The sequence below is a fragment of the Ursus arctos genome, unplaced genomic scaffold (genome assembly GCF_023065955.2).
Source record: "Ursus arctos isolate Adak ecotype North America unplaced genomic scaffold, UrsArc2.0 scaffold_12, whole genome shotgun sequence".
NCBI lineage: Eukaryota > Metazoa > Chordata > Mammalia > Carnivora > Ursidae > Ursus > Ursus arctos.
In genome coordinates this window covers 3,216,062-3,235,573 of record NW_026622786.1, presented here as the reverse complement: position 1 = coordinate 3,235,573, position 19,512 = coordinate 3,216,062, and the positions used below count along the sequence as shown (strand labels likewise).

The 19,512-nt window shown below is 53.7% G+C and overlaps 2 protein-coding genes across 2 annotated transcripts; one reads left to right on the top strand and one right to left on the bottom strand.

Annotated features, from left to right (window-relative positions):
* Positions 1-853: 853 nt before the first annotated feature.
* BOLA1 (bolA family member 1) lies at positions 854-2,094 on the top strand. The gene is made up of 2 exons (XM_026486586.4): positions 854-1,031; positions 1,360-2,094. Exon 2 carries the CDS (start codon positions 1,363-1,365, stop codon positions 1,774-1,776), a length of 414 nt encoding a protein of 137 aa, XP_026342371.1. The 5' UTR covers positions 854-1,031; positions 1,360-1,362; the 3' UTR covers positions 1,777-2,094.
* Positions 2,095-5,005: 2,911 nt separating this feature from the next.
* Positions 5,006-18,606, bottom strand: SV2A (synaptic vesicle glycoprotein 2A). The gene is made up of 13 exons (XM_026486736.4): positions 18,519-18,606; positions 13,872-14,827; positions 12,230-12,410; positions 11,268-11,419; positions 11,037-11,170; positions 10,347-10,436; positions 9,992-10,102; positions 9,721-9,809; positions 9,247-9,411; positions 8,927-9,060; positions 7,693-7,899; positions 6,947-7,106; positions 5,006-6,552 (listed from the first exon to the last, which is right to left on the bottom strand). Exons 2-13 carry the CDS (start codon positions 14,488-14,490, stop codon positions 6,369-6,371), a joined length of 2,226 nt encoding a protein of 741 aa, XP_026342521.1. The 5' UTR covers positions 14,491-14,827; positions 18,519-18,606; the 3' UTR covers positions 5,006-6,368.
* Positions 18,607-19,512: the final 906 nt, after the last annotated feature.

The following is a 19,512-nucleotide window of genomic DNA, read 5'->3' as shown; positions in this document are numbered from 1 at the left end:
AAATAGTGAAAGATAGATGTTGCTTTGGATTCAACTTTTCTGCAGGTTTGACATTTTTCAAAATTATAAGTTAGGGATAATACTTGGGAATATATGGAGAAATAATAAAATATTAAAGATACAAAATAAAATACAAATTGAAAATTTACATATCATCTTGGAAAAAAGCTCATCCTGTTACAACCCTGCTTAAAACCTTCACTAGCTTCACACTGCTACCAGGACAAAGCCGAAGTCACCTAACAGGGCCTAAAAGGCCCAGTATGGTCCAGCTTCTGCCTTCTCCCAAGCAGGCCTACCTACTCACTCGTGCCCCATCACCATCATCTCTGCCCCGCGGCTCCAACTACACCCAACTACACCCTAAGAAACCACTCCTCCAAAGTTCCCTCTCCTGGCCTTCGCGTGTGCAACTACCCCAGCCTGACTATGAGGGACTGAGACAGGGGCTTTCGAGCTGTCTCTTCTAAACCGTTCCCCTAAAAATCTCCTCTCTACCCTTTCCTCTGAGCCCCCAGGTCTGGGTGACATGACTCCTTGGCATCCCGTTCTCAGTCCCATCATAGCACTTAGCACCCGGTATTGTAATTTCCTGCTTACTTGTTCTTCAGTGTTCTGTAAACTTCTCGAGGACTGGGTCTGCTTTATTTCCCAGTCTCCAGAACTGGTCTGCGCACAGTAATTATCTGTGCAGTAAATGGAATGACCTTCCATTTTCTTGTAAAATAAGAGTTCAGCTCGATGACAATAAAATGTATCAAATAACAGCAGTCCCAACCGAGCAGGAATTTCCGGATTTTTTGCATCCCTCTGCTTCAGACCTAAAAGCACGAGTCGCCGAACAAACAAAAAAAAAAAAGACTACAGTTCCCGTGAGCCTTCGGGGCACCACGCGCGCCTGCCCGTTCTACTATCGCGTAGCCAGGACTCCATTTCCCAGCGTGCCTTATGACGCGACGACCACCTTTGTCCGAGAACTTCAGGAGTCCGGTACCTGAGCTACAACTGCGGTAGCAGAGGCTGAGCGGAAGGTAGAACGGGCCCAGCCTGGGGTTTAAAGGGGACACTGGCTCAACCACAAACCCGGAGTTGCACATACGCAGCCTTTGCAGCCTCCGGCCCACTCCTTGCTAAATGCGGGCCCTTTCCAGTCCCTCGTTGGCCGTCCGCTGCCCTCGGCTGGAGGCCAAATTCCCCTTCGTCACACAGAGGAAAGGGACTCGGTGTCTGGAGTCGAGGCGGGCACCCCGCAGGAGCAGAGTGTGGATGTGGGCGGCCGGGGGTGGAGGGTGGTGAGACTGGACTCTCACCGGGTGGGAGGCCCTGCCCTCACTGCTCTGGGCTTTGTCTCTGCCGCAGCCGATGCTGAGTGGGCAGCTGGTCGGGCGCCTGTTCTCCATGGCCGGTCGTGTCTGTCTATCCCGGAGCAGCGCAGGACTGGGGACCATCGGTCCCGTCGAGGCAGCCATTCGGACGAAGCTGGAGCAGGCCCTGAACCCCGAGGTGCTGGAGCTGCGCAACGAGAGCGGCGGCCATGCGGTCCCACCAGGCAGCGAGACGCATTTCCGCGTGGCGGTGGTGAGCTCTCGCTTTGAGGGACTGAGCCCCTTACAGCGGCACCGGCTGGTCCACGCTGCCCTGTCTGAGGAGCTGGCCGGGCCGGTCCACGCACTGGCCATACAGGCACGGACCCCCGCCCAGTGGCAGGAAAACCCTCAACTGGACATGAGCCCCCCTTGCCTGGGTGGGAGCAAGAAAACTCGGGGAACCCCCTGAGCCCCAAGAGAGGGAAGACTAGGATTCTAATGGTTTGGGAATAAACTGGGCTTTCTTTCCTTCAGTACAGTCTGGTATTTGCAAGGGATAAGGACCCTTGTGTCCCATTCAACAAGCACATACGTATTCTGTGGAGATAGCAGCTCATTTCAGATCAAAGCTTACCCAAGGAAAGAGTAGAATCACTCACCACTGCCCTTGCCCTTTACTGTTTAGGAAAAACTGCCCAGGCATTTCATGTTGAATTGTGACTAAGGAACCACCAGACCTGATGAGTTGTGAATAATCCTGTACATTAAAAGATAAATTATCATAGGAGATACACTGCTTTTTGTTGTTCATGGCCTGTTGAATCAGTGCTACAGATGTTCTTGGAAAAAGAAAGATACCTGTAGCCTAGGGTATCATGAAAGGCTTCACTGGGGGGAGTGACCTAATTGGATCTTTAAAAGAAAGCACAGACTTAAACCAGAAAGAAGAGGAAAGATGTTACCAGTAGGGGGAAGAGCTCAAGCAAAGGCATAGAACCATGCTGGACTAGATAGTGACTACACAATACATCGGAATTTCATACCGTGGGAATGTTTGGCTTTCTATCAGCCTGTCCATTTCCAAAAGGATTTGCCTTTGTAGCTCAGAAAAATCCTTAGCAAAACAAATAAAAACCAAAACACGCTAAGGCAATAAAAAGACACTAACATAGAAAATGACTATAGAAGAAGGAGAAAACTTTATATAGCCCTTTTTCTTATGAGCCTTCTGAAGTCATATGTCTCAGGGGAGCTCAAGTGATGTCTAGATAAACAAATCTGCTGACCTTAACGTGACAATAGAATCTGGATACTAAAGGAAAAGATGAACATATATCTTGATCCTTTTGAGCTACAGTTCAGACTGCATCTGGCTGGACAGTAGGAAGTCACTGAGTTTGAGGAAGAGCATACCAAAGAGCATTTTGGGGCAGAGTGATCTGGCAGTGAAGTGTAAGTGAGTTGGCATAGGAGATTGGAGGCACAGAGATCAACCAAGAGGGGAGGTGGGACCCTGACTTCAAGGTCAGCAGTAGGAATGGAAAGGAAGGAGTTTTATTTGAGAGCTACCATAAAAAGTAAGAACAGAAATGTGAATGAGAGGGAGTCCGAGGTAATCCCCAGGCAGCGGTTTCCAGATTTCCTGACAGATGAGAATTCCCATGGGAGCTTGTTTCAAATGTGGATTCTAGGTTCCCCCCCTTCCAAAAAAAAATTTCTGATTCCACAAGTCAAGAATGGAATCTGGAATCTCTCTCTTTTTTTTTTTTTTTTTTTTAAGATTTTATTTATTTATTTGACAGAGAGAGACAGCCAGTGAGAGAGGGAACACAAGCAGGGGGAGTGGGAGAGGAAGAAGCAGGCTCCCAGCGGAGGAGCCTGATGTGGGGCTCGATCCCATAACGCCGGGATCACACCCTGAGCCGAAGGCAGACGCTTAACAGCTGTGCCACCCAGGCGCCCCTGGAATCCTTCTCTTTTTAAAAGACACATAAGAGGATTTGGAGGAAAGCTGGCTCTATTCTCAAGAAACACACCCAAGTTTTTTTCATTTTGAAAGATTTTATTGATTTGAGAGAGAGTGCACATGAGTGGGGAGGGGACAGAGGGAGAGGGACAAGCCGACTCCCTGCTGAGCAGGGAGCCCAGCAGCACGTGGGGGGGGGGGGGCTCAATCCCAGGACCCCGAGGTCATGACCTGAGCTGAAGGCAGATGCTTAACTGAGCCACCCAGACGCCCCTTAAATTTTATTTTTTAAGTTCTGTTTTATTGCGGTAGTGACACTTAACCTGAGGTCTGCTCAAGTGTTCAAGGGTACAGTGCGTCATTGACTGTAGGTGACTGTAGGTGACTGTAGGTGACTAGGTCACACGCATCTCTAGGGCTTATTCATCTCGCTTAACTGAACTTGATGCAGTTTGATTAGTAACTCGCCATTTCCTTCTCTCCCCTGCCCCTGGCGACCATTATTCTACTCTTTGATTCTATGAATTTGACTATTTTAGATCATTAATGGGATCATTTGGTCTGTGTTTCAGTAACTGGCTTATCTGACTTAATATCCTCATGGTTCATCCACGACATCACATTTTGCAGAATTTCCTTCTTTTCTGAAAGCCGAATAGCGTTCCGTCGTACGTATAGACCACATTTTCATTATCAGCTCATCTGCCGACGGACATTTAGGTTGTTGCCCCGTCTTAGCTTTTGTGACTAGTGCTGCAGTGGACATGGGGGTGCTAATATTGCCAAGGTCCTCATTTCAGTTCTTTGGATAAATATCTAGAAGTGAGATTGTTTGACCATATGGTGGTTATATTTTTAATTTTCCGAGGAACCTCCATATTCTTTCACATAGCAGCTGCGCCATTTTGTATTCCCACCAACAAGGTACAAGGGTTCCAATTTCTCTGTACCATTTAGTTTTTTTGTTTTGCTTGGGTCTGGGGGGTGTGGTTTGTTTTTCGGTACTAGCCGTCCCGACAGGCATGGTGTCGTGCCTCATCGTAGGTTTGATTTGCATTCCCTGCTGGTTGGTGCTGTTTCAGATACACCTGTTGGCTATTTGTATGTCTTTGGAGAAATGTCTGGTCAAGTCTTTAGCCCCCTTTTTAAATCAGTTTTTTTGCTACTGAGTTCTAGGACATTACCCCAAGTTTTCAAATCTGGGAGACTGAGAGGACCCTACATCTGCAGAAGTGAAAAGGTCGGGAGAGGCCAATGGAGGAAATAAATGTGGTGCATCATATTATTCTGGCCTTCAGTTTGGGGAGAGAGGAGTAACATTTCCATCTCACCGTGTCCCCCTCCCAGCAGGCAGAACAGAGTTGGATGTAGGTGGAGCCGCAAAGAAGCAGACATAGCCACTGGGGATTTTAAGGATTTATTTCCATTTTATTTTTCATCAATATTTTTCATTTCATTTTTCACATCAACAGAGTTGGGTTTAGGGGGGTTCCCCAGGAGAGCAGGAGAGATGGATGGGTCCCTCCGGGGGGCACAGGGGAGAAGGCTGCGTCCAGCAAATGAAGGGTGAGGAAAGGGGGTACGCACTCGTACACTGGGCACTGGAGAAGGCGGTCCTTTGAACACAGACACCAAAGAGTTAAACAGCCCCCACCTGGTTCAGTGTTACAAAATGGGAGGAGTGACCATAGGGTGGGGGCACCAGACGCAGCATGAGGAGGGTGAATTTGGATTTTCTTTTTTGTTGTTGTTTTCACTTTTTTTTCCTTTTCACTTTTTTTTTTTTTTTTAACATTTACAAACAGCTAAAAACTACGACACATCACAGCTACGGGGGGGGGGGGCGCAGAAGGGTACCAAAGAAAGCAGCCACACAGTGGGGTGAGGCAAGGGCAGCTTAGCCTGCAGGGGCTATCGTGTAGAAAGGGTGACATGGGGAAACTGAGGCTTCTGGTCCCACACTGGGGGTCCCTGGCTTATTGCCCAACCTCTTCCCAGTTCAGAGGAGTTGCTGGGAGGGCCCCTGCTTTCCGCCCCTGCCCCAGCTCCTTGTGCTTTTTGATCTGCTGGTTTGACCTTATGCCTGGTGTCTTTCCCTCCCCCGCTGCCCTGCCTGCGAGGGGACAGGGTGGGGGTGGGAGGGCAGCTGTGCTGTCCCTGTCTGTGCTGTAGTGGGTGGAGCCTCTCGCTCCAGAGGCCTGTGCTTCTTGAGAGGAGGGGAGGAGATGGACCTCGTCGGGTGCCCTCAGGTCTGTCTGGACTGTGGGACTCATCCTAGCCCGGCCTGGGGCTCCTCCCTCCCAGGCCTGACACAGAGAAAAGATGCGGAAGGGATTATGGGAGGCAGGGTAGTGTGTGTGTCCACGGAGATTACCCTTGGCTTGTATCTTAGGACAGTATAGTGACACCCCACCCCACGGCCACACACACACACACACACATAAGTGTTACACGTGCATTCACACACACAGTCCTGCTGAGCTGCCTCAGAACGTAATATATAAATAAATAAGAATCAGAAAGCTGATTTCATAAAACTCAGGCTTCTTACTTGTAGCCCAAATTGAGGGGGGAGTGGAGGCCAGGGGGCTGAGGTTTATTGCTACTCCCCCAGCGTCCAACAGGTGTGAGAGGGCACCTGAGGCCCTTCCAACTCTAAGAAATTCTTTTGGTCCATAGACTACACCAAGCCCCAGCCCCCAGCATAACCACATGCCCACGGTTTCACCAGGGCCTAGGCAGAGGGGAGGAGGGGGAGGGCAGGGGCTGGTTCTGGACTCCCTAGAGCCAGGAAGAGCTAGGACGCCTCACTAACACTGGGGGAGAAGGGTGGGGCCGAGCCTTCTCTTGTGCAAAGTCAACAGGGGTAGGAGGTGGGGAGTAGAGCTGCACCCCGAGACTGGTACGAAAGAGCCTTCCCTGCAGTTCCTGCCCACGGGGTCACACACATGCACGCACACGCACACACACGGCTAAGACACTGCACACGGGAGTGGGGAGTGAGGCTTCTAGGGCCAGGATGGCAGGGCAGGGAGGGAGAAGGAGCCGTTGGGTCTCACAGTGAGCCTGCCACCCTCAAAACCCCTGCGGCGCTCTCACTGCAGCACCTGTCCCCGGGTCTCGGGCAACTTCAGGGCCAGAGAACTACCGAGGGCAAGCGCCGCTGAGGCAAACAGGATGGGGGCGGCCTTGGTGATTCCCACAAAGGATGTGAAGATGCTGATCCCCAGCACGGCCGCCAGCTTGCAGAGGGCATTCAGGAAGCCGAAGGCCGTGGTCCTGCTCAGGGGCCCCCAGTGCAGTGTGAAGGGGAGACAAGGAAGAGGCACAGGAGGGTTCGTAGGGGATCGGTGAGTAGGTGGGAAGGTGAAGGAGCGATGGCAGGCGGTGTCCAAGAAGGAGAGGAAGGATGGAAAGATGAGAGAGGGGAGGCATGCACATAAGGGAATACAGATTGGGAGGCAAGGGGAAAAGAAGACCAGAAAATTAGGTTAATAGTTAAGACTTCAAGGAATGAATACCAAAGTTACCAGCTCTTAGAAGAGAAACTCAATGGGAATGTGTGTCCTTCTAACCCTAAGGATGATCTCCCAGACGGCCCGCTTCCTCACCTACCTCCCCTCTGCTGGGTAGGCCCAAAACCAGCGGCCCTGCCCCATGACCCTCCAACTACCTCTTGTCCGAAGGGTAGAGTTCAACAGTCAACACGTCCAGCGCGTTCCAGGATGCAATGCTGACCCCCCCAAAAAGGCAGAGCAGAGCGATCATGGCTGACTCGCTGTTCCCAAAAGACAGGAAGAAGCAGGAGACACAGGACATCACGCTGGAGCCAGCTGGAGGGGAAAGGAGGGAGCATGAACCTGGCCACAGTGATGCCATCCACAGGCCACCCCATGCCATCAACCGGGCTTCAGTAGCCCAGGATGAGACTCTTCTTCCCAAAGGACTCAAAAGGAAGGCTCTTCACTCACCCCCAACCTCCCTTATATATTACTTTATTATTCATAATGTCAGTAACGACATCTCTTCTGTGACAGCGATGGGCCAAGGAGCTTGATGCTTTACCTGCACTGATCTAATACAGCTCCCCAATGAGGCAGGTACTGTCATCACCCCCATTTTGCAGATGAGACACCTGGGCTCCCAGAGGTAAAGTAACTTGCCCAAGGTAGGTGGTGGGGCTGAGATTCAAAGCCTGAGTGCTGGCTCTCCTGCCTACCTCCTTTCCCCCCCAGAGAAGCTTCCATGCCAGGCCCCACCCCATCTTGCAGGCAAGACCTCAACAGAAGACGAGAGAGAGAGAACCTTCTCTGGCTAAGCTCTTCCTTCAGAATAAGGTGAGAAGCCTGTTGACAGCCTCGCCCTGCTCCCCGACCCCAAGTCAGTTCGGACACCGCCGCCACCCGCCGGCCCCCTTACCAAGCATTCGGAGCCTGCCAATCTTGTCCATGAGCAGGGCAGACACGATGTTCCCGGGGAGCACGGCCAGCGTCCCCAGGAAACTGACGAAGTACACCATGTAGGCGCCTTCGCCGGTCCCCGCCACGTCCAGCGGGCAGCCCTCCTTGCTGTGCAGGAACGTGCTGTTCACCAGCCGGCTGTTCACAAACTTGTACTCAAACAGGTCTGGGGGCCAAGGCGAGAAAGTGAGAGGGAGGCTGCCGCTGCTTCGGGCTGGGGCGCTGCCTGCACGGGGTCAGTCGGCAGGGGGCGGGGCTCTCAAAATGGCTCAGGACGTTTGTTACAAAACATCAAGCGATAGCACCCTAGGAACTAGGATTGTCCCTACGGTGCAGGAAATGACCGTGGTCTATGAAATGGAACCTTGGAACTGGCAGCTTCCAACTTTTCTCATTAATAATCTTTGCTTCTCATTCTTCTTGTCTGTAGCTGACTATAAGCAGTAGCCGTGCCATGGGTCTAGTAAAAGTTACTGAGCCAGATATTGAAAATCATTAAAAGTCCTTTCCGTTATTTTTCCCTGCAAGGTGGGAAACCCCAGCCAGTACTCCATTAGAGGTGGGATCCTCAGGCCAGCGGACCAAGCAGCATTTCATGTGCACACAGTTTGAGAATCACTGTTTTAAAAACTGGACTAACGTGGGGCGCCTGGGCGGCTCAGTCAGTTAAGTGGCCAGCTCTTGATTTCGGCTCAGGTGGTGATTTCAGGGTAGGGGGGTCGAGACCTTCATGGGGCTCACCGCTTAGCGGAAAGTCCACTCAAGATTCTTTCTCTCCCTCTCCCTCTGCACCTCCCCACGACACCCCCCAAATAAATAAATATTAAAAAAAAAACACTGGATAATGCAGTGATTTCCAACCTTGTACCCACCAAATATCCCTTTTATGGTTTTTTTTTCCCTGAAGACCCTGTTTGAATGAGTTTTGCCCTCTTCAAAAGTGCATTAATAACACAACAGAGTTGCTTTAATTCCAGCTCAGAGGCAAAGAAATTTGATGCTTTTGCCAGATATTCTTAAAACTATTACAGAAAAATGTTCAATTTCCATTCAATTTTTTGAATTCTTGGTGGTAGCGAATAGACCCCATACCACCTTCCTCCAGGGCCCCAGAGAGCTCAGCTTGCGAACGCTGAGTGGGGGAACGAGAAAGGCCGCTCGTCTGCAGGAGAGCCACGCGCACGGCGCCTTACCGGTGTTATAGAACACGGTGTTGATGAATGTGCAGTTGCGGAAAAATGTGTTGCTCGAAGTGACGTCCTCGAAATAACACTCCTCAAACAGGGAATCCTCAAAGGACACTGACTTCAGACGCAGCCCAATGAACCTGGAAGGCCAGGACAACGACACGTACTTTCCCTCATCCTCATGCCCTCCTCCGAGACTCATTCCCTTGGGATTGAGCAGAAACCACAGGTATTTACCCCCAAACACCCCGTCTCCGAACTCCCAGGCTCATAAAAGAGACAAGGGGTATAAGAGGAGGAAGAGAAATGTAAAGGTCCCCACGTACTTGTCATTGAAGTATTGTCCCCCTCGGTGGATCTGATTCTCCAGGGTGAAATTAAAGGTCACATGCTCCACACGCTCCCCAGAGAACAATTTGGTGCGGGCTTCGTAGTCCACGGCCTGGAGGTGGCGAATCGTGTCAGGGAACCAGACAGTCAGGCCGTAGTAGCTGAAGAGTCACAGACGAGGGAATCAGACAAGGCTCGGCGCTGGGACCGGGGCCCAGAAAGGAGGGGCTGGGGAGTCAAGACCTCGCCTACCTCTCCAGCCTCCTCCCTCACCACTCCTCCCTTCGCCAGTTGCCGTGGGCTTGGGGGACTTCAGGGTCCGCTACTCACCCGCTGTCCTCTCTCATCTCCCACGCATTTGCTCCGCCCTCAGACTGAACCAGTCTCCCCACCACCACCCGCTTCCAGCCTCTCTAACCTCCATTCAGGCTTCAGGACTCAGATCCCCGCCGCCCCATACGCCTCCTCACCTGAAGGACATGGTGAACCACACACCCATCATCATCAGAGTGATGCGTCGATACTCTGGACCAAAACAGGAGAGGAAATTCCCCCAGACCTAGGTGGGACAGAACAAGGTCAGACAGCTGCTGCACTAACTTCTGGCACCCCCAGACCCCCCCTTCTCCTACCTAACGCCTTCCTTTCAGTTACCCGCCACGCCCCCCCAAAGGCTCCAGCCCTGCCTTTGTCTCCACCTCTCCCGCTCCCTTCTCTCTTCGCCGTACCATCTCTCATTACCTGCCCCCCCAGGCTCAAGGCCCGGACCCCCCAGCGCTGGTACCAAGTCCCCGTGGCCGACTGGATTTCAATCAACTCATCCTCCTGATGAATCGTCTTGATGTGGGTGACCTGGGACCAAGAGAAGGGGTTAGCAGCCACATAGTCTGTATTTCCCAGCCCCACTCAGGGGCCTCCGTTTCTCCTACAGCAGCAAGATGCAGGCAGGAGCGGACGTGCTGATTCCCGGAGAGAGGACATGAGGAAGGGTGTGGTGGGAGAGGTCAGGGAAGGTAGGGGCGGTCTTCAGAGAGGGGCGGGGGGGGGGGATGGGAAGGGAGGGCCGTGGAGGACCACGCGGGGGGCTTCGGCTTACTGAGAAGACTCGCTCGGGATGCCCCTTGGCTCGCATGTTGGTGTCATGAACCTGCTTCAGCACCATCCAGGCCTCGTCATGCTTCCCGTTCTAGAGCCACAGACACAGTTCCCCCCTCCAGTTAGCTCCTCCCTGACCCGGGGACAGGCCCCTCCCCGCGGCTTCTGTAGTCACAGGATACAAACAGCCCCCCCGCCCCTACCTCTGACCGTGGGCACCTACGTCACCCACTCTGAAGGGGCCCCAAGTAGGGATACGGCAACGTGTAACTGGGCTTAGGCGATAGCAGGGGGCGTCCAGGAGACAGATACAGCTACAGGTCCGAGGGGCCCCCTGGCACGATGGAAAGAGAACACCGAAAACAAGGGAACTCATGCCGAGGGCAAGGAGATCGTCAGAGGGGGAGCAGCCTCCCAGCCCTGCTGGACCAAGATCTACTTGGCAGGGGAAGAAGTAGAGAGTGGGAACTTCTCCGGAGCTGAGAAGTGGGGGCCAGGGCCCCCGCCTGCAAAATCTGAAACCGCCGTGGATGAGAAGTCTCCCTGGTTTCTCGGCGCACAGAGCCCCTCTGGAGCTATTCACAAGACGGGAGGCAAGAGGGAGTCCCCAGGAGTATGGATCCCGTGAGGGTCCCACAAACCAAACCCACCGTGAGCCCCCCTCCCGCGGCCCGGCCCCAGCCCCAGGCACCTCCAGGAAGAAGCGCGGGCTCTCAGGCTGCGTGGTCAGGGCGCCGATGGCGAACACGGAAGGGAAGGCGCAGACGAGGACGAACACCCTCCAGCTGTGGAACTGGTAAGCGGACCCCATCTGAAAGCTCCACCCTGGCAGGGACAGTCAGCATCAGCGGAGGGGCCAGAGGCTGGGGGCTCCCACCGCGAAGAGGGAGAGGCTGGGGTGCATTGCCTGGGGGCTGCTCACCGTAGTGGGGGATGATGGCCCAGGCCATGGCGGCTGCATACACTCCACCGATCATCCAGAACATGCAGAGCCAGCTCAAATGCTCCCCCCGCTTCTCCTGCGCCAGAAACTCCGAGAAATAGGAGAAGACGATGGGGATGGACCCTCCGATCCTGGAGGCATTGTAAGAATGAAGCATTAGAAAACGGTTCTGTTCCTGGTCCCCTGTCCCAGCGCTCTCCATCCCCGAGCGCCTTTCGTCTTCCACACCCTAGTAAAGGGACTTCTCGCACGGTGCCTGGTACACCGGTCAGCGCCCATCCTTGGGACCCTGGGAGACAGGCAGGGAGGTCTCAGGGAAAGGGGAGGCACAAGCATTGGATTTTGAAGATGACTACAGAGTTGCGAGAGAGGGAAGGTAATTATAGACAAGAGGGGACATCCCCAAAGGAAAAAGATGGGCCAAGAGGGGTCTGAGGGCGGGTATGTGGGAGCAGGTCAGCAAAGAGCTTGCAGCCAGGGCACAGAATGCTGCTGGTGGCTCAGGGAGTGTGGGAGTGCAACGGGTCAAGGCTTTGGAGTTCTGGCAGCTGTGGGAGTGAACAAGGTCTGTTGTCAAATGCAGGAAGAAAGTCACTGGGGAAGAGGATAACTCAAGGGTTCGCAGGCTCCCAGAGGTAAGGCTGAGGGAGACCCACCAGGCCTCTTCATGGAGCCAGGCTCAGAAGGGAACTAGAGGGTGGGGTGGAGGACTCAGGAGTGGGCCGGACACGGAATGGTTCTGGACAGGCAGTAGACGGGTCCCGGACAGGGGGAAGCTAGCCTGAAGATGGTAGGAGAAAGCAATTCATTCGTTCAACTCATACAGATTTGAGGCTCGTCTGGTGTGCCTGGCACTGTGCTGGGCTCTAGAAATACAACAGTGACGGAGGCACCGTCCTCCTTCACGACTGCCTCCAGGGGCTTAGGAAGAGGCCACTCACCCAACCCCGGAAAGGAGGCGGCAGAAGAGGAAAGTGCCATAACCCTGGACGAAAGATGAGAAAAAGGCGAAGACGCTGTTGACTGAGAGCGAGATGAGCAGACACTGCCTCCGACCCAGCCGGTCAGCCAGACCTCCCCAGAGGAAGGCTCCCACCATCATGCCCAGGTAGACTATCAGGCCTGAAGGAGGGAAGCAGAGGCAGCAGGGGTGTGAGCACGCGCTTCCGTTCTTGCACTTGGTGAGCGCTAAATAAGCTGGAGCTGCAGCAGAATGGATCAAGGAGTTGGAGGACTTCCAGAACAGCTAAGCCTACCCAGAGATGAGAGCAAGTAAGAGAAGATGAAGTGTGAGCAAAGATGGAAGGCCATCCCTGCAGGCCAGGGGTTCAAAGGCAGAAATGCAGACATGGGAGACCCCCAGAATTCTTTCTTTCTCTCCCTCCTGCTCTCTCTTGCTTGCTCTCAGCTCTGTCTCTGTCTCTCTGTCCCTGTCCCTGTCTCTCTCTCACACACACACACCACCCCCATCTCTGGCTTGCCTGGAAGGAGGAATGGATCAGCCCAGACTCCCAGACCCTCCTAAGGTCCCCTCTCCCCTCCCAGCCTTGACACCCTCAAAGCAGCCTGAGGGGTCTCTTGTGTCCCTGGGAAAGCAGCTCCATTCCTTCAGTCCCCCCATGAAATCCCCCACACAGAACCCGTCCTTTACTCCTCCCAGCTCCAGGCCTTCTTAAAACTCTCCTGTTCCTTATTTCCTTCCTACATTCAGAGTTGGAACTGATCTTAAAAATCATGTACTCCAGGGGCGCCTGGGTGGCACAGCGGTTAAGCGTCTGCCTTCGGCTCAGGGCGTGATCCCGGCGTTCTCGGATCGAGCCCCACATCAGGCTCCTCCACTGGGAGCCTGCTTCTTCCTCTCCCACTCCCCCTGCTTGTGTTCCCTTTCTCGCTGGCTGTCTCTATCTCTGTCGAATAAATAAATAAAATCTTTAAAAAAAAAAAAATCATGTACTCCAAACTCTGCACTTTAGCCATGCTTCAGCCAAGCCCCAAGGAGTGGGGATCTGCCCAAGGTCTCATGGCAACTTGGGAGCAGAGCAAGACCAAGAGATCCTTTGTGGTTGAGTCTATGGGTTTCCTCCATCAGGGTCCACATGAGGAAGAGCCATTAGAGACCACTCGCTGGCCCCTGAACACTCCCAAGTCTGGCCAACAGCACGTGTGGCAGGCCTGGGATTACTCCCCTATCCCCACCCCCCTAAACCAGCTCCCCATCTAAACTTGGGAGTTTAGATTCTGCCTTCTTGTTGCCCCAATCAGGGAAAGGGAGCAAGTTGTCTGAAGAAACATCCAACAGGGGCCCATGCCACCATGGCCACCTCCTGCAGAACTAAGTGGACCAGTACCCAAGCCCCAGCCCAGTGCCCTTCCCCAAGCCTTTGTTGCACAAACGACCTCACTGTGACCCAGCCTCAGGAGGGAGGTGTGTGAAGAGGAACTCCAAGCCCTCTGGGGACATCTTGGGACCAGGGTCCTAGGGAGCCCAGCAGTGAGGACAGTGAGGACAGGGGTTCTCCGGAGCAGAGGTGTTTCTAGAGTTTGGGGCAGGAAAGGGCTGGAGCGCCCCCCAGTGTGTCTTACCTAGCATGCCTTTGTTGGAGTCTGACAGGCACATGTCTTTCTCAGCGCTGGGCAGCACAAAGCCCACCACAAAGACTTCCACACCGTCGGCCATCAGCGCCAGCCCAAGCACGAAATAGAGTGTCCACTGGAAGCGGCCGTGGCCACACTCCCGGAGGATGGCTTCATACTGCTGAGCCAGTTCTTCCCGTTCTTTCCTCCTTTGTGCCTCCCCCCGGCCACCAGGGGGGCCCTCCCCATCGCCCAAGCCCCCCCTCCCTCCAGCCAGGGGAGCCCCATCTGCCATCCGCTCGCCTTTGCTCCCAGACTCTGCCCGGGGGATGCCCTGATATTCCCCCTCGTAGATCTCATCATCCTCATCGTGACCCTCGGTGGCGTCACTAGATGCGCCACCTTCTTCCTCGTCCTGGGCCCCTTCCCCGCGGTAATAGCCATCTGCAGGGGCAGGGAAGTCATCCTCCTCCTCCTCCTCAAAGCGGGAGTAGGACCTACGGGAATATTCGTCCTGGACTCTGTCCAGGCCCTTCACCACCTTCTTGGTCGCGTGCTTCTTGACTTCCTTGGCAATGTCTTTGGCCCCACGGATGAAAGCTGCCCGGTCTCTGAAGCCTTCTTCCATGATGAGTCTTTGGGAATGCTTCACCAGCTCTCCTTCACTCCCTGCTCCTTATTCAGATTTTGCTCAAGGACTTGTGAAGTCAGAAGGCCTCCTTCCCCCAGTTACTTAGATGAAGTGTGTTCAAATATCTCTGGGCACGGAATAGGAGAAAATGGGGATGTCTAGGAGGGGAAAGGAGGGGCAGGACTTCTGGCCAATTCAGTTGGATACATGGGGAAGGGAGAGGAGGAACAGGGGAATAGGAAGAGAAGGGGGAGCCAGGTTGTGGGGGCTAATCCGGGGAGCCAGGATAACTCAGGAAAAGCCGCCTACTTCTCTTCTATACGCTTCTGGAGATCTAGAAAATAGAAAAGGGGAAAAAAGAAGGTTGTGAAGCCTAGAATGGTGAAGAAAGCCAAGATAAAGCTCCCGTCAACCCAGAGCCCTGCTGGGGCCATGTGTTACAGACGGTCTCCTTGCTTCAGGCCCACACTCAGTAAAAAGGGATGACTACCTGGACCAGCCATGGATCATTCAGTGTAAGACCCCTTACTTTGACCTTGGAGATCAGTCCTATGAGATTTGCTCCAGAGTTATGGTCACCCAGAGCCCTACTCCTGGTCCCCTGCCCCACCTCAAGACCAGACCCTTTGCTTTACCACCAACCTGCAAAGAACAAAACAGGAAATATGAGAAACCAGAATTCTCTATTCTAGCCCCATCTGGCTTTCTTACTTGGGGCAGACCTTGGAGAGACCAAGTCCTCCACGCTGTTGACTTCAGTCCACTGACGGCATCTGAAGTGGGGCTTCCACACTCCTCCCCTCAGGCTCCGGGTTTACGGGCCTCACAAGGAAGGGTCTTCTCAGTGGGTAGAAGTTGGCTTCCAGAGTCAGAGAGACTTAGGTTTGACTTCTTGCTTCAGCACTTACTAGTTAAGTGACCTCGGACATGACTCAGAACAACCAGGCCTCAGTTTCCTCTTATTTAAGACGGGGCAAGTAAGGATTAAATGACACAATGTGTGTAAGCTCCTTACCATAGTTCCTGGCACATTCAAAGTGAGGAAGGAGTCCTAGCCATGACTCTTTGTGATGATGATAATATAGTGAGTCCTCTCCACTCCCTCAGGAGACCCCAGAACAAAAGCCACCTCTGGATGCCCATGAGGGTAAGGAGCAGAAAGGGCTACTGGCAAGGAGAAAGCTGGTTCGGGGCAAAGCACATGACAGTTATACGACCTAAGTTGAAATCCCAGCTCTGCCATTTACTTACTGACTGCTCTTGGGCGAATTATTTAATTTCCCTAAACCTCAATGTCCTTGTATTTAAACTGGGGATAATTTTATTTTTCTGAGTCCACGAGAGAATTCAATCTCACAGTAGATATTCTATAAATATCAGGGGGGCACCTGGCTGGCTCAGTCAATGGGGCATATGACTCTTGGTCTCAGGGTTGCGAGTTCGAGCCCCATGTTAGGTGGAGAGATTACTCAAAAATGAAATCTTAAAAAAAAAAAAACGCTAGATCTGTAAGTGCTGATAGGAATAAAGCTCCAATACGTATTAATTGGAAAAAAAAGATATTCTATAAATATCAGTGTCCCTCCTTCCTACTAGATTGAAAAACAAAATGTGAAGGAAGCAGGAAGCAGCAAGGGAAGAAGAGGTCATCCTTGGATGCTGTTGCCCAGTATCCTCCCAAAACAGAGTCCCAAGACCCCTCTGTGTTCAAATTAATTCCAGCAGATGGGCCCACACTGTCTCCCTCCAGACGAACAAGGGAAGACTCAAAAAAGGGGAGACCTGGAATCTGAGGTCATAGAGAAGAGGTGATATCTGGCTGCTGCCACCTTCCTTTAGGACATCATCCATCGGCCCCTTCCCTGGTGGGGGCAGGAGTAGAAAGGCTGATCAGATCCATACTTTTCCAGCATGGGGGTCTAAGGTCCATAGCTGCACCTCTTTTCTCCAGGGCCTCCCTTCCTAATCCCCCTTAATCCTTTCTGCTCCTCCTCCAGGAGTCAAGGAAAAAGGAGTCCACAAATACCGCACTGCGTAGGAGGCCAGGATGAAATGAAGGGGGCCCTGGGCCTCCCCCCAAAAAAGACATCCTCCAGAGGGAAGCATAAGAGAGCCCCCTTTCCTTCAGAGAAGCAGAGGAAGCAGGACTAGATTCTGATCAGAGATCATTCCCCTAAAAATATCCTGCCTCCTGATCCCACCCATCCAGGCCCTTCATTAAATGTCACACACGCATACAGGAGCCCTGGCAGAAGGGGGTAAGTCACGCTACGTGGCTGAGAGAGCAGCACTGGCAAGCAGGGCCTTAGCCCCTCAGGCCAGATGTGAGCAGCGGACCACGATGACCAAAACCAGTGACCCCTATGTCACCTTCTTTTCTTTGTGGTTCAAGGCCCAAACCATCCCCCACGCAAGAGAGGGAAATGTGGAAGCTCTTCACTACATGGCCATTTGCTTTCTCTCCTTTCTTTCCCACGGCGGATCTCTCCCCACCCCCAAACCCTGAAGGAGACAGATGGACCCCCCAGGAGCCACATCCTGTGTTTGTCAACACTGTTTACCCCTGAGAGGTACATGTAGGGTAGATAAGGGCCCCAGAGCCACAGCAGGATCTGATGTCTCAACAGCCAGCTCCCCCAGGGCCAAGGAGCCCAGGAGGTCAGAAGGGAGAGAAAGAAGACAAATTCTTTGAGTTGGTGAGGAAGTGGTGCTATTTTTAGCCCCGGAAGCAGCACAGGGTGGCCAAGCCTGTGGGGGAGAGACAGGACTTGAAGAGCTGGAGGTTACAGGAGACAAGATTCAGGGCTACACGGCCCTTTAAGGTTGGCTGGCTCCACCTGACCGGAAGAATGTGCCCAGGAGGTTTTCTGCAGAACGGGGGAGGGGGCTCCTGAGCGAATGTTTCCCTTCAGGATGAGAAGAAGAGGGTCCAGAAGCCCCCACCCCCAATCAAAGTCCCTGACTTTGGGAGTCACCCGGATTCCCCAACCCTCCCTAGCCCAGGTGACAAGGTCATTAAGAAGCAGTCAGTTAAAACATCCAGTGATGGGGAGGTGGGGGTAAGACGAGGGGGGGATGAGCTGGAGCTCCCCTCCCTGTTACAGCTGGGTGACTGAGCCTCAGCCCCCACCCAGGATGCCCAAGGCTGCGCCTCCACCCCCCCCCCCCCTACAGCCTATCCCTGGGTTAGGAAGATGGAGCATTCACAGTTCTGGGGGGGGAAAGATGAAGGTGTCAGCTGAGAATGCACAGAGCAGAGGAATACAGAGACGGAGGGCCGCAGGGAGAGACCTCACAAGCACAGGCCCCTACCACCATCTGCAGCCATAACCCCCCGCACCCTCCCCCGTCCCATCTCGCCTCTGCTCTGGCATAAGAGGGGAGCCCCTAGAATTGACTGAACCCATTCTCTGAGTGCCACCCCCCACCCTTAGTCGTGCCTTTGGGCAGGTGCCCATCAACACTCAACACCCCTTCCCCCCACCCGGGAGCAACGGCCCAAAGCCCCGCCATGCGCGCTTCAACCCAGATCGTTTACCATCTCTCTACCCAGCATCACCATTCTTCCTTTCCCTTCCCTCCCTCCTTCACCTGCCCTTCCTCCACTGCCCCCCCCCCCCACCCACTAAGTCCAGGCAAGCAGACTGAGGCAGTGTCCATTCTCTGGCCCCAGCCAAGGTCACTTATCATGGCGGGGGGAGGGGGGAAGGTGTGCAAGGTGAGGAGGGCATTGGACTTTGAGGGAACCCTATCCCACCTAAAAACCCCCCATCCCGTTAATATCTGAGAGGGTAGCAGCGACGTGGCTAAGGTAGAGAAAAACACCCTTACTCCATATGCGTATTCTGATCAGCACAGCAAGTGAAATAAATATCCATTCAAACCACCAGCAGCCCCTCACCCTTAAAGCGGGGACGCTCACCCCCCCTCCCCCAAGCAAAGCATCGGAGAATAAAATGGCTGCAAGGCAAGGATGCTTCTGCCCCGGGCGGGGTGGAGGTAAGAGACTGAGAGAGGGGTCTCACCTGGCCTGGACGCCCCGGGTAAGGGAGTCCCGGGTGAGGGCGGGGGTCCCGGACGCGGGGCTGGCGGCAGCGTCGACTGCTCCCGGTACCCGGGGAAGCGGCAATGCAGACCTGCCCCCCCATACACGCTCCGGCCCCGCCTCCGCCCGCCTCCTCCCTCCCCCCCCACCCCCCAGCGCCGCCGAGCACCGGGAGAGACCATTGTTGGGGGGGTGGGGAGCGGCAGAAGAAAAGAGGATGGGGAGGGCCTCAGGGCACCGGGGAGCTACGATGAAGGGGCTAAGGGGGTTGTCACAGACAGCTGGAGAGGACACACAGCCCTTCCGCAGCCCGTTCCTAACACAAGATGAAAGGAACTAAGGAAAGAATAGTGATGTTAGGAAGACAAGTGGGAAGACAGAAAGGGAGGTGGGGAACACGGCAGCCCCTTTCTCGGCGCCCCATCCCTAGTATGGCAGGACTCAGGAATTTCAGGGGTTCTCTCTGCCTCCAAAGCACCTCCCTTCTTCCCCTTCTCCACTACTCCCAGCCATTCCCCTTTCCCACCACCCTCTCCCCCAATCCGGAGTGCTCAGAATCCAAGTTTACCTGGCCATTTTAGAGAAAGCAAGAATGACAAGGTTTTTAACCCTGAACTGCCAGAGGTGAGACTGCTGGATAGATCCCTGCCATCTTTTCCCAGAAACAGAAATAGCCCTGAATCTTTATTTCCAGGGCAGACCTCCCATCCTCCATTCAGTGGTGGCAGCAGAGGTGAGTAGGGGAAGAAGCCGAGGGGGATTTACAGGCCTAACCAACTGGACATTAACCCTTCAATTCATTTGCTCCAATGACTCAAAAAGGGACTGCTTCAATACTCCATCCAATTCCTTTGACCCCCAACCCCCCCCCCCCCACACACACACACTTCTGCTTCTGGGCAGGAAGGAGTGAACTGGTTGCAGTCCTTTCCCTTGACCCCGTACCAATAACCAGGGCTCAGAGATCTAAGACG